The 20,853-nt window shown below is 40.7% G+C and overlaps 2 protein-coding genes across 10 annotated transcripts in view; both read left to right on the top strand.

The window, feature by feature from the left end:
* Window positions 1-1,959, top strand: part of USP54 (ubiquitin specific peptidase 54) — a 105,974-nt gene extending 104,015 nt beyond the window's left edge. For 3 of the 4 annotated variants that reach the window (XM_045291194.1, XM_045291193.1, XM_045291192.1), the window contains one exon: window positions 625-1,959. In XM_045291194.1, the coding sequence (XP_045147129.1) occupies window positions 625-1,181 (557 nt within the window). In that variant the 3' untranslated portion in view covers window positions 1,182-1,959. The remainder of the gene's footprint in view (window positions 1-624) is intronic. The other variant, XM_045291195.1, reaches the window with a different exon arrangement.
* A 2,011-nt stretch (window positions 1,960-3,970) lies between these two features.
* PPP3CB (protein phosphatase 3 catalytic subunit beta) overlaps window positions 3,971-20,853 on the top strand; it is a 63,887-nt gene continuing 47,004 nt past the window's right edge. For all 6 annotated transcript variants that reach the window (XM_045291199.1, XM_004701166.4, XM_004701165.3 and 3 more), the window contains exon 1: window positions 3,971-4,055. In XM_045291199.1, coding sequence (XP_045147134.1) covers window positions 3,971-4,055 — 85 coding nt within the window. The remainder of the gene's footprint in view (window positions 4,056-20,853) is intronic.

Here is a 20,853-nt window from a genome sequence, read left to right as displayed (position 1 = left end):
AATATACACCCAAGCGTACAGTGCAGATGTAGCTAGGTCATAAAATAAAGGAAGTATTTTAAAAGTCATAATTAATAAGTTAGATTTTTAAAAATTTTTTAAAGAAAGGGGACTATATGTATAGAAAAGGCATTCTTGTGCATGTGGGAGGAGTGGTGTAAACAAACTCAGATGTCTGTGAGCATGATCCAGAATGTACGCAAAAATCACTGAATTGGAGTGAAGGTACTATGTTAAAAAAAAGGCTGAGTGGTCATTTGGAGTAGTAGCTTTAGGAGTAGTTATTAGAATTGCATAATTTGCTGTATTAAAGAGCCATTTGTGTGTGTGTGTGTGTGTGTGCGCGCGCGTGCGCGCATGCATGTGTTGTGGAGGAAAGATGGTAAATTGAATTGAAGTAGAAGTAGGACAACTATATAGGCCACTGTTTCATTTGTCCATGTTGACTTTGATTGCTATTAAGAATTTTTTTAAAAATTGAAAGTAAAGCTAGCTTTCTTCTTTCCTTTATGAATATGGTCTTGGAGGGGTGGGGTGTTAGGAGCAACAGCCAGGAATGGTCTGCTGGAAAGGTGAATGATTTTGTGATGATGCTCAGTCTTTGGGTTTCTTTTCTCTCCCCAGGAACTTCGAGGAATGTCCAGCAGTTTCTGGCTGTGTGTGACAGGGGTGAAACTTCCCAAGGGATCAAGTACACAGAAAGGACTTTGAACTACCGGAGTCTCCCCCATCGTTCCAGGACAGATTCTTCTTGGGGACCCTGGTCAGAGACTAACCAGCATGTTGGGGGCAGATTTCTGACCAATCCAGGGTACCAGCCTCCACTAACTCATACTGCCACACTACCAGAAAGATGCCAGGGACTTGGGGTTCCTCATGCTCCTACCTCAGGGGATCTTTTCCACTCACCCTCCCACCCTCCCATTGTTCACCATGTGTCCTCAGTATCCAACAGCCGTCACGCACCCAAGAGATCAGGATGGAATTCAGGCCTTACACTGCAGTCCAGAGCTCCTGGTCCTCGAAGAGTAGATATGCCCCCAGAGGATGACTGGAGGCAAAACAGTTATGCCTCTCAGTATGGGCCTAGGAGGACTGGGGATGGGCTTCTGTTGTTTTTGTCAGATGCCTCCAGAAAAGAACAGCTCAGGGCCAGAACCCTGCAGCACAGCAGGTGGTAAGGGCCAGGCTTTCCTTTCTTGGAACCATACCAGTCTTTATAAAACAACACGGTGGGCAGACTGGTAGCCTGCATCCCTGCCCTGTCATGTTTGTGCCAGTTTCATCTCAGCATAGAATTGCCCGTTTTCCTTAGGGATGCCAGGGATTTCTAAGGAGACTTGGCTCTTTGAGAAGAAATACCTGAGGTTCCAATTTCCATTCAGTTAGCAAAAGGAAGCAGCAGCTACTATTTTGGGCTTTATTTGAGTCACTTTCAGATGAATCCATAATCTTACTGTGGATACTAGCCATTCCTTGTCTTAAGGTCACCATTTTATGCCTGGATACTCATAATGTGTCCATTTCCACTTGAACGCTCATGCTCTAATTACTACTGTAGTCCCAATGTTTAATCTGTTTGATCTACCAATGTCTGTTACTTGACCCTTGTTTTTCCTGGCCCCATCCTTGAAGGAACATGTGGTAGCCCTGTGGTCATGGTTTTGACAAAAATCATCTGGATAGCCTACCTGCCCAGGTCTTACGGCCTATCGCCCTTCTCTGTGTCCCCAAACGTTAGCCTGGAATGTGGAGCTACCCACAGAACGTTCACCTTTCTGATCAGATGGAGTCAGGCACACTAACACGTCCTCCTGTCCCCAGCAGCAGAGCCATTACTGCCATTTGCCTAGTTGCCATTGTAAACTCTCAAAGTCAGCTGAACTATTTTAGGGCCAAACATACTGTTTTTTGTAAAGTATTTTTCACTAATAAATCTATAAGATAGTTCTATTTAAACCCTTGTTCTTCCCTTTTGTATGTTCTTGCTGTTTTGTGTTGGGCTGGGGAGGGCTAAGCAAGTGAAAACTACCAATACGCAATGGCCCCAAATGCAGCTGCCAAACAGCAAGCTCTGACACAAACAGATGTCCTTGTTGACTGCGCAAAGGTGAGGACTTGATGCATATAGAGAGCCAGTGGCCCTTAAAATGAAGCGACTTACTTTCATTGCCATGACTGCTGCTAGCACGTTTTCTATTGTTTTCCAGCTAGAGGTACTAACACATCACAATTCTCCCTTCACCCCTCCTTAGAGAGGTTTTCTTTCTTTTTTAAGAGAGGTTTTCTGTGAGTTTGAACGCCCCTAACTAACTCATCCCTGGGGTATGTAGTAAAGGTGCTCTCCCCCTATCCCATAGGTTTGTGATGTGCCTCCTATCCCTTCCTGGTTTATCGTAGCTCATTTTCCCTTGCAGAGTTATGACACTTCCATGCCAGAAAGATCTCTTTTCACTTCAGCCCCATGTCCTCTGGAAGATATTTTGTGAGCTTCCTTTGCAAAGAATACCCACTGGACATTTCCCTCCTCTTACTATAGATCCTAGGATCATTGAGCTTAATACACAGATGTAGAAAAGTTGCCTTTGAGACCTTTGGATCACTGCTTACCTATTACCATATCTGTCATGAAAAGATTTGGAACTAGTTCTCACATCCAATGTGTTATTATGAACCAAAGTGTTATTTAGCAGGAGATGGGCAGGAACTTTTTTTCCTCATCCCACTGATCCCTATAAAGTTCCCATTAAGTCATTTGGCCCCAGATTCTATATGTGCACAGAAATCCTTTACAGATTCAGGTCCTGTTCCAGGATCTCGAGCTCCTGGTCTTCAAAGAGCAGATGATGTCCTCAGATGATGACAGGCGACAAAGTATCTATGCCTCGCAATCTGGGCCCTGAGCACAGGCTTCTGTTTGTTATAGCAGATGCTCCCAGAAGGGAGGAGTTAATTTCCAACTTTCTCTGCCTTCCAATTTCTGTTTTCTTAAGGAATGGAGAGGAACGTTGTGCCTTTGTCAGGTGTGTTCTGTAGTCTTTCTTTGAACACCTCCTGATGTCATCCCTTCTCCTTACCTGTATGATTTTCAGCTTAGCCTACTGCAGCTGCATTCATATCCTTGACCTTTAGACTTTCAACAATTCCAAACTCTAAGCACAAGGGCCAGAATTCTCTCTCAAGCCGCATGACTTGCTGTAGAACAGTGGTTCTCAACCCGTGGGTCGCAACCCTTTTGGGGGTCGACCCTTTAACAGGGGTCACCTAAGACCATTGTAAAACACATAAAAATTTCATAATATGTAATTACATATTGTTTTGTGATTGATCACTATGCTTTAATTACATCTTATTATGTTCAATTTGTAACAATGAAAATACATCCTGCATATCATATTTACACGACTATTCATAACAGTAGCAAAATGACAGTTATGAAGTAGCAACGAAAATAATGTTATGGTTGGGGGCAGTCACCACAACATGAGGAACTGTATTAATGGGTCGCGGCTTTAGGAAGGTTGAGAACCACGGCCCTAGAACCTCTGATGCCACCTGTACTCTTGTACCAGTACTCACAGCTGAATTGTTATACACTTCTTATTCCACCAGTCGATGATCCTGAGGTTTCATCACGTTTTCCTGCCTTACAGAGATCTCCTGTTTCCTCGCATTTAGGGAAGCAACTAACTGCAACCTCCCCCTTCTCTAACACTCTTATTTCTGCACGCACAGAATTTTAACCTGGTCCCTTGGCTTCCTCCTGTTTCTCACCTAGCCTTGGTAATTTTGAGCAAATCCCTAGAGCCTACTCCGCCCCTGTCCGCGCAATGCATGCCGGTCTCAGCCCCTCAGTAGGGAAAAGAGGGTCGGCCATGTTCCCCGGCGGCGCCGCCGCTTGGCTCTGGTAGCCGCCGCCCCCGCCCCCTACCCCGCCCGGCCCAACGCCTAGCCGAGCCCCGGGCCCAGCATGGCCGCCCCGGAGCCGGCCCGGGTCGCACCGCCCCCACCCCCGCTCCCGCCGCCCCCTCCAGGGGCTGACCGCGTCGTCAAAGGTGAGAGGTGGACGTGGAGCCCTGGGGGCCTGACCTGAGGAGCTGGGCGAGAGGGCGGGAGACTGTCCCTTTGGGAGCGGGCCTGGAAGGGCGAGCGAGTGACTGGCTGCCTGCCTTGGGGAGTGGCCCCTAGGCGGGCCCCTGCGGGGCTGAATCCGCGGTCGGCCTCTTGCCTTCGGGCCGGGCAGAGCTGTAGCTTTCCAGGGCTCCTAGCTGCGGTGCGGCTGCTCGCCGCAGTCAGCTCTTTTCCTTTCCCACTTGGCCTGTCAAAGCGGCCCAGGGGCCGCGCCGGGCTTCCTGCTCCGCGACAGCTGCACTCCAGGCTTGCCTGGGTGGACGATGTGCTCGGAGACCTCAGCCGCGCGGGCCCTGGCGACGAGCAGTCAGAAACCACTTTGGCTTGGCCCACGCCTGCTCTCCAGTGACAGCCGCCCGCCCCAAGCGTGCGTGCTTAGTGCCCGCCGCGGAGTTCGCGATCTGGGTCCCCTGGCTCTCCAGGCGCGTAAATTGGGGGCACCTTATGGGGTTGGACAAAGTGAAGGGCCGAAGCAGGAATTGGGAGCCCAGGCTTTACATGCAAAGTAGAAGATGAGCAGCACGAAAAAAGCGGAGGGGGGGTGGGGGTGGGGGAGAGTTGTGAATAGAAAAAAGTACTTTGGAGAGCCATCAATGTTATTTGATCAAAGGCCAAAAGAGAACTACTCACTCACTCACTCACCTTCCCCTAGAAGAAAAGTTAAATGCTGTCTTCATTTCTTAATTGAGGCCGAATTTATGTATATTTACTTACAGCAGGTCAGCAGCTTAACTTAAAATAGAGAAATTGATAATGGAAAGTTGCTTAATATTTCCAAGCTTTCTGGGAAAGTGCACCAAGTTTATAACTGCTATAGAGGCAAAAAACAGAATTTGAAGTGATTTTTCTTTACCATACAGTTTTGTCAATAAATTAAGATTTTTCGAGGGGGCTCTTAGAATAAAGTTTGCATTATTGTGATATATTTATTTTGAAAAGACAGGCGCACCTTTTATTTGTGTCTATATTTTTTTCTCATTTAGTTTCTCAAATATACTGGCACAATCTATATAAACACTGTTAGTCCAGCTTTAGAAATCCGACCAGGTATGTTTTCCATTAAAATATTGAAAAACATTGCTTTGTGGTTTTCTTTTTGTTTTTTAATTTTCAGGCTTCAATTTGAGCCTCCTTTGGTTCTTAAAAGAATAACACTGACTTGTACTCACTTAATGTGGATTATTTTAAGAGTTAGTAGTATGTCTAGTTGGCCCAGGCATTCAAATGAAGTTAATACCGAGTTTATGGAATCTTTTAGGAGTGCAGGGCCATAGTGGTTTCGCCTTGGGCTGCTAACCAGAAGGTCAACAGTTCGAAACCACCAGCTCTGCGGAAGAAGGCTGGGTCTAACACTCATAAAAAGTAGAGCCCCAGGAAACTCACACGGGCAGTTCTCCCCTGCCCTGTGGACACGTTATGAGTCGGCATTTACTATATGAAAATGAGTGAGGAGTACAGAATCCTTGTTCTGAGAATTCTTAACCAAAAAAGAGTAGATTATCCTATCATGAAATCCTACAGTTTTGTAGGGTTGGAAACAGGAGACATGGGCCACTTCTTCAATGTCTGACTATATTTCTGTGTCCTAATTCATTTCCCTGGACACTGCTAGATATCCTGAACCTATCACATTGCTGAACAATGGGCTTATGCCTTATGCTTGTGAATCTTTTTGGTCCTTGATATATATGCAGCAATCCTTTACCTCCACTTAATGCAATCAAAGTAAGATTCCAAGAATAAGAAGGATTCTTTAAGGATGAATTATGAATCCAAGACACAATCTTATTTGCAGTTTATTTGGTATGGAATAAAGGCCATTTGGTTTAGATACATAGGAAAATTGGTACAAAAGTTACAGTTAAATAAAGCTCATGGATATATATCTTATACTTGCTTAGTTATATCTTCCTGGAGAAAACTTCTATTTCTGTATGGAATTTGTTAAGTAGTTGGAATATCTGACAGGGATTGCATGTTTAGCAGTGATATGCAAGAGACAAGAATGCAGTGTTCCTGGTCTCTCTAATTTCCACTACAGCTACTTCACCTTTTATACAGATGTAAAAATCCACTTTTAGATTTTATTTTCTGCTTTCTTTCTTGCCTTTCACGTTCAGTAATTGTGCCATAAATGTTACATTTGATGACAAAGAATGCTGATGTCCTGAGGACCAAGGATGTTTCAAAAAGTGAAAAATGGAATTATAATAGTATTGGTCCATGAACTTTTTGAAGCCCTCTTGTATAAGGCCGTAGTGGTAGGGGCAGATTTTCAACCAAGATTTAACTTGTTAAAAGCTTTTTTTTAAAAAAAACACCAAATTGACAAGAGTTCTCTAGGAGAAATATTGGGACAACTCTTGCACAGTGATGGAGCATTGTTGAACAACCCTGGTTATGTAGCTTAGCAGTTTGAAACCAGAGAAAGATGAGGCTCTCTATTTCTGTAAAGAGTTAGTCTAGGAAACCTACAAGGGCAGTTCTACCTTTTTCTGTAGGGTGTCTGTCAGTCACAACTCAGTTGCAGTGCGTGAGGGCGAGTGGGAAGCAATAATAACAATTTGAGATTGAAATGGCCTTCTTCCAATGAGCAGGCCATATTTATGAAAACAGAAGTATTTGTCACAGATTCTTTGGTATTAAGCTCCTTCAAGTGTACTGTAGTCAATTTGACACCTCAGGGGTCCCTGAGTGTTATGAAACTTGTCAGTATTCTGGTACATTTTGGAAGGCATATTTTAAAGAAAATCTGTTTTTCCCCAAGGCAGATTGCGATTTTTGACAATAGTTATAAAACCAAATTAAATGAAGATTTCCTTCAAGTCCAGGATATGGTGCTAGTTTTGCAGTACTGGTTTTCTGGATACCATGGTTAAGTCTTTTGTTCCCTGGTACTTTTTCCTATTTATTGTTTCCAAATTTTATGCACTTAAACTTCATCAGATGTTTTTATGGTCATATGTTTTGAAGGGGATGTACATCTTTTGAGTGTTTAATATAAGATGCTGAGATTTACTATTTGGCGACTTTTGAGAACCTGACTATTATAGTGTGATTCACAGACAAATGTAATGGACTTGTCACAGAAATTAGTGATGATACTGTATCATTGATTTCTTGGTGATTAGGTTTGCTGAAAAGCAAAACAATTTTTAACAATTATTGGCACTTAATTTACACATCACACAATTTAATAGTTCAGTCATATCAAGAAGACCTGTACAGTTATTGCTGCAATCAATTTTAGAACACTCTTTTTCCCCATGGTTAAATCACTTTTAAAGTGAGTTGTGTAATCACCATCAGTTCTAGTACTCCCCTACCCTCCCACATACACTGTTTGCTCCCCTGACCCTCTCATCCTCCCTTTCTCCCACCCTCCATCCCTACCTCCCCTATAAACCCTTGCATCAGTTCTTTATGCATCTACTCCTGTGCTTCACAAACTGAAAAAACAAAACAGAAACAATAAAAAACAAAATTAAGTGGTAAGGATAAGATAGTAATAATACAAAGATAAAAATACAAATAGTAAGAAAGAAGAGATCACCATGAATATTTAAAAGGCCAGGGAAGAAATTTTTGTCTTGGAACTAGCAAGAATTTCAGGTTGGGTCAGAGGGAGGTCAACTGACCAAGTATCAAGTTTGAGCCAGTATAATCAAGATTACAATGATTCCTATCTGATAGTAAAGCTGTGAGACCCTTGCCTATGGCTAGTGGGGATCTGCCAGGGCCATAAACCGACTAGATAGTCTGCAGTTGAGTTTCTGTTAAAGCAAATTTTTTTCTGTGCCTACTCCAATTGCTAGTTCAAGTCATGTTTTTCCCACTGTTTAAAAGTTAAAGCAACTTACACTCCATAGTATCCCCTTAACTATTTTTCTGTACCATATTTTTATATTTTGCTAAGATAAATTAGAAATAAAATGGAAGCAAAGAAAAGCAACGGTTTGGGTAATTAAGGCCCAAAACCCTGACTTTAAGAAGCCCTAGTGGCATAGTAGTTAGAGCAATTGGCTGCCAACTGAAAGGTTGGCAGTTCAACTTGTGGCTCCACAGGAAAAAATGTGGCGGGATGCTTCTTTAAGTATCACAGCCTTTTTACCCATTCTGATGGGGATAGTATGCGTTGAAAATTGATTGATGACAGTGGGTTTGGATCATCTAGGTGTTTCCTTTTTTTTCACCAGATGCTTTAAAACTGCTACCTGCTGTGTAGATCAGGTATTTTACATTCCCCCCCCCCCCAGGTTAGATCTAATAGGTAAGGAATCTGAAGAGTTTTTAAGGCTGTGACCCTTCTCTATTTTTTATTTATTTATTTATTTCATTTTTATTTTTTTCACTTTTATTTGGAATATAAGAAAGACAAACATGTAGTTGCACAACCCATCACATCAAAACAGTGACAGTATCCCAGTAAATACCCTATATATATATGACTCTTCTTTTTTTTCTCTAACTACCCTGCCTTTCATTATATATATATATATTTTTTTTGCCTTTCATTATATTTTAAAGCAACTTTAATTTTACTTTCTACTTACAAGTCTGTTTTATGGACTTGACTACCTGAGAGATATCTCTTAAATGATTTTTCTTTCCACCCCCATTAAAATGTTGCCCATACTAAAATAAATATTCAGTACCATGTGTCCTAGAGAAAGTAAAGGAATAGAAAATATAATATATGTGCATATGTGTTTGTGAGAGAGAGGGAGAAAGAACACTGGTAATAAGTTATGTTAGGAGAATGCCAAGGAGGAAATACATCTGCTCAGTAGTGAAGCAAAAGCTTCAGGTTCCAGAGCTATTGAATAAATTGGCAAGAGATGTAAGGAAAGTTTGATGAAAAGAAATTGGTTTATTAAACAAGGTGTTTTAGTGCCAAACATGTGACTTCACCATAAAAAATGTTTATTTATACACAAAGATGAATAAGCTGAAGCTAATTGGGAATCCTTGTGTGCTATGTAGAATTTATTTTGGAGCATCAAAGTAGTCAAATACTGAATGTTTATTAAATGCCTGCTGTGTGCTAAAAATCGTAGAGAGACAACAGAAGTATAAAGAAAAGATACAGTCTCATTCTTGGGGCAGGGGTGGTGGTGGGAGTCCTCATGAAAAGTGAGTGTTTCATATGACAGGAGTGATTAATAATTGCCAGATAAGTGGCAGGCCCAGTGAGTTTCCTGGGTGCAAAGGAAGTTGAATCTGGGCTGCAGTGGTAAGAAGAGTGTGCAGAGTAGAAAAATTTTTGAAGGATGGGTAGGATTAAAATAAGCAGAAAATGTGTACTATTTATTTGTATAATATTTACTGAGTGCCTGTATCAAGAAGCCCTGGTGGCACCTTGGGTTAAACATGGAGGTGCTAACCACAAGGTCAGCACTTCAAAACCACCAGCTGCTTCACAAGGGAGAAATGAGGCTGCCTGTTCCCATAACAACATGTCATCTAAAACTCGAGCAGTTCCACTTTTTTTCTATAGTGTTGCTGCATTGGAATGGACTCTGGCAGTGGGCTTTTGTTTTGTTTATCAGACATGATGCTTGGGCATTAGGGATATCGAATTGATTAAGACATAGGATATGCTAAATAAGATTCTCTTGGAGTGCTGGCAATCTAGTGCAGGAGGCATACAATATTGTAAATAAATAATGAGTCAAGCATAAAGTACTAATTAGGGATATGCCCACTCACTGCCCTCAAATTAATTCTGATTCATAGAACCTGTACAGGGTTTATGAGACGGGAGACTTAGTTTTTACTGAAGCAGAAAGCCTCATCTTTCAGAGTAGTTGGTAGATTTGAACTACTGACCTTGCGATTAGATTAGCTGTCCAATACCCAACCTATTAGAGCTATCTTACATGGAGCTATCTTACATGGAGAGAGCATCACTGAGAGCAGTGGTTCTCAACCTTCATAATGCCACGACCCATGGATACAGTTTCTCGTGTTGTGATGACCCCCAACCATAAAATTATTTTCGTTGCTACTTCATAACTGTCATTTTGCTACTGTTATGAATCAGGCGACCCCTCTGAAAGGGTCGTTCGCCCCCCAAAGGGGTCGCGACCCACAGGTTCAGAACCACTGACTGAAAGGCTAATGTTTTGAGATGGACCTCGAAGAATATAGAATTTCTTCTAACAGAAGATCTGGGGTAGACAAAATGTTTTGTGGCAGAGAAAACAGCAGCATAAAGACGTGGAGTTTGAAAAGAGCATGAAATGTATAGTAGTAGTGTACTTGGCAAGGAGTGGTAGGAGATGAAGTTGGAAAGGATTTCTTGTATGCCAAATTGAGGAGCTAGAATTTAAACTAGTAAGCAGTATAGCCTGTGGGTGATTATGAGTACAGACTGTTTGTAGCTTGATTTATAACTCTCACCTTGGACAAGAAACTTAACAGAGGGAGTAAAACAGTTCATAGGAAAGGTTCCATTCTCTCTTAATTTATTTTAATTAACTTTTTTAAGTCCCCTCATGCTATTCCCAAATGTCTGTTTTTTCTTCTATAAATGGTGTTGGTAAAGCATTGTCATGAGTTTTCTGTGAGGATTAATAGAGAAAGAAGGAGCTTTGGTGGTGCTGTTGGGTAAGGTATGGACAGCTAACCATTGGTCCTTGGGTCAAACTCACAAGCTGCTTCCCGGAGAATGATGAGGCTATGTGCTCCCACAAAGATTTATTAGTCTTGGAAATCCTATATAGGGTCGCTGGAAGGCAGAATTGACTTGATGACATGGGTTTGTTTTCTTGGATTTGGATAGAGACGGTGCATGTTAAGTATGTACCATAATGCCTAGTCTGGCACATGATAAGTATTAAACCATTGGTAGCCGTCATTTTCATTGAAGGTTTTAAAGTAGGAGAATAACCCAATATTTTGGTTTTTGAAAGCAAATTCTGATATCAATGTATAGAATGAATAATTAGAAGGAAAGAGGTTAGCAGTAAGGTATTCAGTTAGATTAATGGAGTAATTCAAGTGAGAGGTCAGTAAGACATGAATTGAAGAGAAGGAGATAAACTAGATATAATACAAATTCCACATAATGGTAAGTAGATATACTGGGTTGTGTAAGAATGGCACAGGCTGAAGAGCAACCTTTTTTAGGAAACACTAAGCTAATTTTGCTTTAGGAATTTATTGAATTGGGTAGTTGTAGCTGGAGACAAGATTGGAATACTACTTAAAAAAAGACCAGAGGGATTAAGATTTCAAGGACATTGAAAAAAAAGATATGTGGAGGGTTTTTTTCTGTAGTTTTGTGACAAAGTACCCCACATTTTAGAGTAGATTAATCTGGCTGTTCATTTTATAATTAACGGAGACAAGAGGAGAGATTAGATTGTGTTCTATCTAGTAAACAAGATGTTAAGAACTTGAGTTAGCATTGCAGCAGTGGAGACATAAGAAAATGAAGAGAATTTGAAAAATCAAAGGACTTGATGTCCATAAAGAGTATTGACATAAAAATATTAAATACCATAACAAAACTAAGCCAAAAAGGGAATCAATTTTGAAGAAAAGCTACTGGATTTAAAGAACTGCCACAATTAAAAGAGACTTAAGGAATACCTTGAAAATGGAAAGACTGTGAAGCAGGGTGTAGTGAATCTGCCCCTAGGCCAACTCGTGTCTACCCCTGACAAGGGAATGACTTGAACACATTTTTAAAAAAATCATTTTATTAGGGGCTCATACAACTCTTATCACAATCCATCCATCCATCCATTGTGCCAAGCACATTTGTACATGTGTTGCCATCATCATTCTCAAAACATTTACTTCCTACTTGAGCCCTTGGTATCAGCTCGTTTCCCCCCACCTCCCTCTTTTACCTCCTTCCCTCCCTCATGAATCCTTGATAATTTATAAATTACTACTATTTTTTCATGTCTTACACTGGCCGATGCCTCCCTTCACCCACTTTTCTAATGTCCGTCCCCTAGAAAGGGTTTATATGTAGATCATTGTGATTGGTTCCCCTTCCCTCCTCCTTACCCTCCTGGTATGGTTACTCATGATTGGTCCTGAGGGGTTCATCTGTCCTGGATTCCCTGTGTTTCCAGCTCCTATCTGTACCCGTGTACATGTGCTGGTCTAGCGAGATTTGTAAGGTAGAATTGGGGTCATGATAGTTGAGGGGGGGTAGGGGGTTTGGGGAAACATTAAAGACCTAGAGCAGAGGTTCTCAACTCCTTTGGGGTTTGAATGATCCTTTCACAAGGGTTGCCCAATTCATAACAGTAGCAAAATGACAGGTAAGAAGTAGCAATGAAAATAATGTTATGGTTGGGGGCCACCACAACATGAAGAACTATGAAAGGGTCGTGGCATTAGGAAGGTTGAGAACCACTGATCTGTAGCTTTGGAAACTATAGGGCAGTTCTGTTCTATCTTATTGAGTCACTATGAGGTAGAATCAACAAGGCAAAAGGTTTGGTTTGGTTTTATATTCTAATATGCAGGTATATACAGATGTAAGCATAGCTTTGTCCTTCCAAGGAACTCATAAATTGGTAGGGGAAACATAATTACAATGAAGTTGGTAAGTGCTATGATATAGGTGTCTGAAAATCATTAGTAAATTTTAAATAAAACATGCTGTGGGACTACAAAGAAAGAATCCCATTAACCTAAACTGGGAAAATTAGGAAAAAATATCAACAATAGGAATATTTTAAATGAGGCTTAAAGACGAGAGAGGTTTGTTTAGAAGACAAAGAATGGGAGAAATAAAGTATTAAAAACAAAAGGGGGGTATGTAATATACAGAAATAAAAAGAGATGTAGTTTAAGAACTGAAAATAAAGTGTCTGGAGTGTAGGCTGGGTCTGGAATATAGGGTAGTGGCAAAATAAGTGATTGGAATTGTAGGAATGGGTCAGATCACAAGAAAGCTCGTGTTAAGGTAAAGATTTGGGAAACTGTTGAGATTTGAATTTTAGAATATCCCATGAGTATGATAGAGCACGGCCAAAACTGAATATTGTAGTAATTCTAGAAAAAAGCATTTAAGTCTTTAATCAGTGACTTTCATGCCCAAAGGAACAAAACAGAGTAGCAAGTTATTTAGGACCTATTAGCTATCTAGGACTAGGAAGAGGAGACTCAGATCATGCCTAGATTAATTTAATAACTGTATTGGTGATAGTTTAGAACAGTGTGTCCAAAAGCGGGCAATACTGTTTCCTAGGAGTGCTGGAATGATCCCGGGAGCTACAAAAGCAGACACCTGTAACTTTATCCCGGATTATGGGCTATAGTACTTTTTTTTTTTAATTACTGGAGGGCACTGAGTTGTTTTTTGGGTGTTTTTTTTTTTCGGGGGAGGGGGCTGAAAAGGAGTCAGTAGGCCAAATAAGTTTGGGAACCTGTGGTTTAGAAGGAGAGACCATGTATTAGATTTTGGAGTTTGAGATCATAAGAGAGCTATTGGACCAAGTGGGAGTTATTTGATAGTTAGATATAAATTGGAGTTTAAGGACAAAATCTGGACTGATGTGATCTATTTGTGAGTCTTCGAAATACAGATTCTAGGTATTAATGAGATCATTAATTTAGGATAATGTGAGAAGACCAAGCACAGAACCCTAGGACACTCAGACATCTAAGAACCAGAGTTCAGGTTAGGTCAGTCCGGTTTAACCCAAAACCAGGAAAACTAGATGAGTGGTTTTAAGAACCCAAGAAAGGAGAGTTACAAGATGAGGAATGAGAATAGAAGGCAAATAAATGAGGGTTGAAGAAAATGGAGAGAAAATGAAGATAACCATTGTGTGAACTAATTTGACATAGGCATTTAAAGGGCAGGAAAGAGGTAGGAGGGAATAGGATTCAGATAAAATATATAGTATTTGATGGAAGGACTACCTCTTGACAGAAAAATATGAGGATGAATACTGTTAGAGAAGTGAATGGAGAGGGACAAGACTGAAGTTTTGGCCTGAAGGCCTTAATTGTTTTTGAAGTTGATTACTAAGAAAAAAATGGATGAAAGGCTATTTAAAATTTCCATTGAAGAAATTGAGAAAGGAACACAGTGTGTAGTGGAATTGTAGGAAAGTGCCAGAGGACAGCAAAAAGTTGCACAAATGGTAGTTCCCATATAATACCACCCGAGTTTAAATGGTAATTCATTCAAAAATTGGGAGTTTTATCTGTCAGATACAGTAGAAGGAAAAAAAGGGTAAGACAACTTAAGATACCATTTTAAAAGTGGGATGATGGTAGAATAACTTCAAAATTGTAGGAAGTGGTAGCCAGAGGAAGTTAATAGGATGTCCAAGTTCTTGACACAATAGAAAAACATTTTAAAAGAATGAGATTGGAAGAATTAGAGGTTCTGAACATGGAGTTAGAGATTAGAGTTCATGATTTCAGAAGTGGAACAATAACTAACCAAATGTATACAAGTGAGGAGTTGGGGTGGAACTAAAGCCCCTCTCCTTAAATTAGGTCATCCACATGGACACTGATGATGGTGGGATTTAGTAGACTTGTAGGCCAGGAACTGGAGTTTAGGATGAATGTGAGAGATGGGTTTAATCAATAGGGACAAGGTAAAATAGCTTGAAAGCATGACTCTTAAAGAGAGAAAGATTTTATTTTTCTTCCCCGGAGAAGTGATGGTGACTATAGAGAGCTAATAGAAGTTTACTTAGCTGGGTGGAAAAATGAGTGTGTCCACTTTTTAAAAAAAACAACTGGGAAACCAAGTTTTTATTAAGATAGATAAAGATGGCAATCTTTGAAGTGTCAAGTTGTGAGGAGTGTGTAAGAGAAGAGGGAAGGGAAGACAAGAGAAAGAGAAAGGTTCCTTTTTTTTTTTTTAATCTTAAAATGGTCATTCTAAAGGGCTCATTGAAAAGACTGAACGAGGACAGTCAGGCTGGCATAGTGAGGTTAAGAAATAAAGTGCAAAATGAGAAGTGTAAATAACAGGAGGGACTTTACTTTGTCAAGGATAGCAGTGAGATTAACTGACATCCTGCATCTCAATGATAATTTGGAGTACAGTTGTTCAGCTGGTACAGGCTACACTCAGTTGCCGTAGAAGACTTCCTTCATAGAGCTGATAGTGTGCAGTCTTTGCTTAGTTATTTTCTAAGCTCTTCACTTGTATTCTCCCTAAAGCCTGACCAATATGTGTCCCTGATTTATTTTTCCAGCTTTCTAAATAAAAAGTTTTTAATCCAAATAAAAAATTCAGGCCTTTTTAGTGCATTAAATGTAAGTGAAAATACCATGTGAAAGTTATTATTATATAGAATGCCAAAATTTGGGTGAAAGGAAATTATCTAACAACAGTTTGGCCAAAATTAATTTATTACAAATGACGTTTTCTAGTATTGGTAATTTAGGTGCTCTTCAGGTGATTTTATAGCCATGAGAATCATGACTGATTTCTCATTTTGGTTGCTGGCCATTTACATGGGTTTGACTTTTCCTTATCACAAAATCAGAGCAGTAGGAAAAGTAGCCTGAAAAAAGAGAGGAATAGCCCTGAAGAACAGAAATAATAACAATAATTAGAAATGAAAAATAAAGCCATTTAAAAGTCTAGAAACTAGATTAAGAATGCTTTACGATGCCTTAGGAATTGAAAACATGGTGGTTGAGAATATTAATTTTTTAGTAGATAAAAACTTAATTCCCTATTGACCAACTTAATGTAGTCCAAATTCTATTTGATCAGTTTTCTTTTGCCTCACTGTTATCTATTGTAGCCCCATTCTCCAAACTGCTATAAACAAAACTCTGATCTTGCCTCACAGTGACCCTATAAAGTTTCTGAGACTGTAAAATTGGTGTGGGAACAGACAGGCTCAAGTTTTACCAGTATAGGCTCATGTGAGTTTGAACCATCAACCTTTTTTTTTTAATCACTAAGATGTATTTTATTTATTTAGGGGATGTCCAGTTGCCTACAGATGGGCTTTGGGTCCCCACCCCGCACTTCCCCTCATTCACAATGATACAATTTTTTGTTCTTTGATGCCTGATACCTCATCCCTTCTACACCTCGTGATCACACAGAACTGGTGTGCTTTGTTGCTTCCATGTGGGCTTTGTAGATGGCCACTTGTTTACCTTCAAGGCTTTAAGACCCCAGACGCTATATCTTTTGATAGCCGGGCACCATCACCTTTCTTCACCACATTTGCTTATTCACCCATTTGTCTTCAGCGATCTTATTGGGGAAGTGAGCACACAATGATATGGTTTTTTGTTCTTTGATGTCTGATAACTGATCCCTTCAGCACTTTGTGATCACGCAGGCTGGTGTGTGCTTTTTCCATGTGGGCTTTGTTGATTATGATCTAGGTGGCCGCTTGCTTACCTTCAAGCCTTTAAGACCCTAGATGCTGTATCTTTTGACATCCGGGCACCATCAGCTTTCTTCACCACATTTGCTTATGCATCCACTTTGTCTTCAGTGATTGTGTCGGGAAGGTGAGCATCAAGGAATGCCAGTGTAATAGAACAAAGTATTCTTGCATTGAGGGAGTACTTGAGTGGAGGCTCAATGTCCATCTGCTACCTTAATACTAAACCTATAAATATATGCACATAGATCGATTTCCCTATCCTCATATATAAGTATATTTACATATGTACATGCCTTTATTTAGACCTCTGTAAATGCCCTTTGCCTCCTAGCTCTTTCCTCTATTTCCTTTTACGTTCCTCTTGTCCCACTATCATGCTCAGCCTTCATTTGAGTTTCAGTAATTCCTCTTGGTTACATTACCCTTGATCATGCCCTACCAGGAGGCCCCCTACACCTTCCTCACCACTGATTTGGATCACTTCTTGTTCCCTTATCCTTGGGTTGTTAACACCACTTCCTTTCCCCCAACCTCCACCTCTCCCATGTCTCCCCCTGGCCCCCAACTTTCAGTCCTATTATTTTCTCCGCCAGATTGTTCATCTAGCCTATTTTATTTAGAAAGACCTGTGGAGATAATAACATGCACAAAAACAAGACAGAGTAAAACCAAGGAACAAAAGAAAAAACAATGAAAAGCCAGTGACCAAAACAAAACAAAAAAACCATATCAACAACAAAAAAGAAAAGCTTGTAGTTAGTTCAAGGACTGTTTGTTGGCCTTTAGGAGAACCACCAACCTTGTGATTAAGCAGTTCAGTGCTTACCTGACAGTGCACCTTAAATAACTCTACACGTCTTTTTTTTTTTCTTTTTCCTGTCTTGTTGGTCATTGACATAGCAAAATGTATTCCTTTGAAACTCTTTATTCTCTACTTAGTGATATTATTATAACACGAATCCACTATAGTTTTCACCTATTTTTCACCCATAAACTTGTAGTATGTCTCCATCCCTACCTATAACCATTTCTTAAGGCATGTAAGTTGGTTTTGAAATGTAAAATGATGCCTTGAAGTGAAAAAGGTATAGAAAAATAAAAGTTTATAGATGGATTAACTCATGGGCATGGAGGCAGCTTATACTTTTTTTCCCCCCCAGATAAATAAAGATATTGTCTCTGGGTTGATGAATCAGTACCTCAGTTTGACTTGAGTATTCACAGAATGCATGTAAACAGGAAGAACCACTAGTGTCCGGCTGAATTGAGTGATGAGGTGGGAGTCCCCAGGTGGGTTTTTAGAGAGTTCTGTATTTTTAACAGAATTCAGACATTAATACAATTATGTTTAGATTGTTAGGTAATATATATGATCTTTAGCGCACAATCCTAAATTAAACAATCTCTTTAGAGTGATAAAAATAAAAAGATGCTTTTAGTTTGATGAGAAAAATTATATGATCCCATCTGGGTCTTAAAAATTTATGTTTAAGAGAGATTTAACTTTCTGATTTTAAAACTGCCCAAAGGAATTCGAATGTACTTTAATAACCAGTTTGTCATATTTTGTATTTTTTTGATCCGTAGTCAGACACGTTATCCATTGTGCCACTGCCCCCTTATACTTTGTATTTTTATTTATTTATTTATTTATTTATTGTTAATCATTTTATTGGAGCTCATACAACTCTTATCACAATCCACACATACATCACTTGTGTGAAGCACACTTATACATTCATTGCCCTCATCATTCTCAAAACTCTTACTTTCCGCTTGGGCTCCTGGAATCAGCTCCTTGTTTTTCTTCCCTCCCCCCATGAACCCTTGATCATTTATAAATTATTATCGTATCTTACACTGCCCTGCGTCTCCCATCACCTACTCTTTTGTTGCCCATCCCCCAGGGAGGAGGTTTTATGTAGATCTTTGTGATTGGTTCCCCCTTTCTACCCACCCCTTTCGTCTTCCCTCCCGGTATCGCCACTGTCACCACTGGTCCTGAGGGGCTCATTTGTCCTGGATTCCCTGTGTTTACAGTTCCCATATTTTGTATTTTTAAACAGTTGGTTTACTGATAGGTCTTGTTTGGTTATAGCATATATCATTATATAATCTTTGGCTGGGGGAAAAACATTTTAACTGAGTTTTTTGTTGTGTTAGGATAGAGGCATACTGTATTTGGAGGAACAAAATGTGTTCTTCTAGATGCAGTACGAGGTAATGGGAATAAATGATTTTTGTTATGAAGGGAAATATAAGCAAGTTTCAATTTTTGTTTTCACTAAGTATATCCCCCTAAACAAACAAACAGAGAAACTGGTGATTTCAAAGTCTTTTAGAACTAGTTTGCCTAGTTAGTTCCTGCTTCGCTTCAAAAAGATTCAGCTTCTTCTGTATATAATGTGGTCATTTATTCTTTCTTAGATATTGATTGGTACAGAAGGGCTTCAAAAAGTTTGTGGAGAGGAGTGGACATGGCGACTGCGGCCACTGAGGGGGCGGGGCCGGGGAGCTCTGCGGAGCCGATGGGGCCCTGCTCCCTGGGGTCTGGCCTGCCTCCTGACCACCCTGCTGCTGGACTGTTAGAAAATGGACACTGTGCCCTGCCCAGCCCCCAGTGGTCCCACGAGGGCGGGGAAGACTTGGCTGCCCTCTTTCCCTGTGCTTGGAGCGACCTGCTGTGGGCAGGCCTCGGCCCTTCCATCTTTCTGCCTTCCTTCCCCAGGGACTGAGGGGCTCAGCAGACCCCAAAGCAAACCCCTCCACCCTCGCTCTGCCTGCAGCTCCCCCAGCTCCCCCAGTCTCTGGTCATTCTGGAATGGAGGGCCCTTACTGGCCTTGACACTTATTAAGGGGCAGCGAGAGGGTGGGGGTGGGGGGAGACGAACCTAGCCTTATCCTGCTCATCATGTCAGAACCACACCCAGTCTTCCTTAAAGGAACATTTCCACCTCTCAAGGGCTAGCATCCCTGAGGAGCAGGGCCCAGGCCTCGCCCCATCCCCTGCCAAGCTGCCACGTTGACCACCCTGCTGCTTCTGTGTGTGGATGGCTGGAGGGGGGAGGGGGGCCCATGGTGAGCCCAGTGGCCCGCCACCTCCCCGTGCCTGTGTCTAATATATAAATACAGAGGTGTGTACAAGGACAAAAAAAAAAAAAGTTTGTGGAGAAATTCTATTATCTTTTAATTCCATTTTTCTAGGAACTTTTTGGAGCCTTCTTGTATAATTCCCTTTTTTTAAGTTACTTTTAAGTTGAAATGTGAAGGAACAATCAATTCTATACATTTCAGACACAATTGACAGTCACAGTATCTAAAACAGCAAGATAATACTCTGTATTTTACCTGTATACCTACATAAATTAATTTTTTTCCTGAAATCATTTTTTTCTTTGTGGGCTGTGTTAGACAGGTTTCTCCAGAGAGATAAAACCAGATTGCTGATAAGTTTATATATTTATTTATAAAGACAATTAGCTATATAACACAAGAAATGAACTGTTAAATTATAAACAGATAGCTAAATATATAATACAAGAAATGAACAGTTAAATTATAAAGCAGTATAAATGGCTCAGTGCAACTCACTCTCATGAGAGAGTTGTGAGACACTAGCAGTCCTTCAAGTCTAGTCTGCTGCCAGGTGTTCCTCTATATATAGAGAGAGCTAGGCTATCTCAGCACAGCAGCCAACCACAAAGCAGGTCACCAACTGCCAGCCAGGTCACCAACTGCCAGTCCCCAGCTCCAGTGATTCTTAAAGGGACCTCAATTTACAGCGACACAGTCCACAGGCTAGGCGTCCCACAGGTAGTGTAGCCTATAAATTGAGGCACAGAACAAGCAAGGCAGCCGCATACTGGTCCATGATCAAAGAGCGAGAGACAAGAAAGGCGAGGCTCACCGAGCCATTTATTTCTCTGTCCTTCAGTTAATCCCACTTGTGTTTATCGGCCAGCCTGGCACAATAAACTATCTCAATCTACCCCTTGCCATCCTGGCACCTGTACACAATTCTATAGCCGTATATACTTATATAATTTCCAGACATTGATGAAATCATTTATACTTATCATCAATCATCTATCATACATATAAATGAAAACACAGTCCAATTGTATCCGATATACCTGAACAAAGGAAAGATATGCAATAAGCACATAAAAGGAAAATACATCGACAATTACAAACCTCGCTTTTGTAATTAATCACTTGGTCGTAATTGATAGGTAGAACTGCCTTCTACTACTACCCATTCTGTATTACCTTTGCCCTCAGCAAGCACCTCAGCTGGCTGTGGTTTTTTGCCTGGTGGGGTGACCCAGACCTTCATTCCTGAGGGGTCTAGGTCATTATAAGTCCTGTC

Source organism: Echinops telfairi, unplaced genomic scaffold (genome assembly GCF_000313985.2).
Source record: "Echinops telfairi isolate 266 unplaced genomic scaffold, ASM31398v2 ScPeMD7_70;HRSCAF=299, whole genome shotgun sequence".
NCBI classification, from domain to species: Eukaryota; Metazoa; Chordata; class Mammalia; order Afrosoricida; family Tenrecidae; genus Echinops; species Echinops telfairi.
Note: the sequence above shows the minus strand (reverse complement) of the source record. Positions and strands in the feature narration are given on the sequence as shown.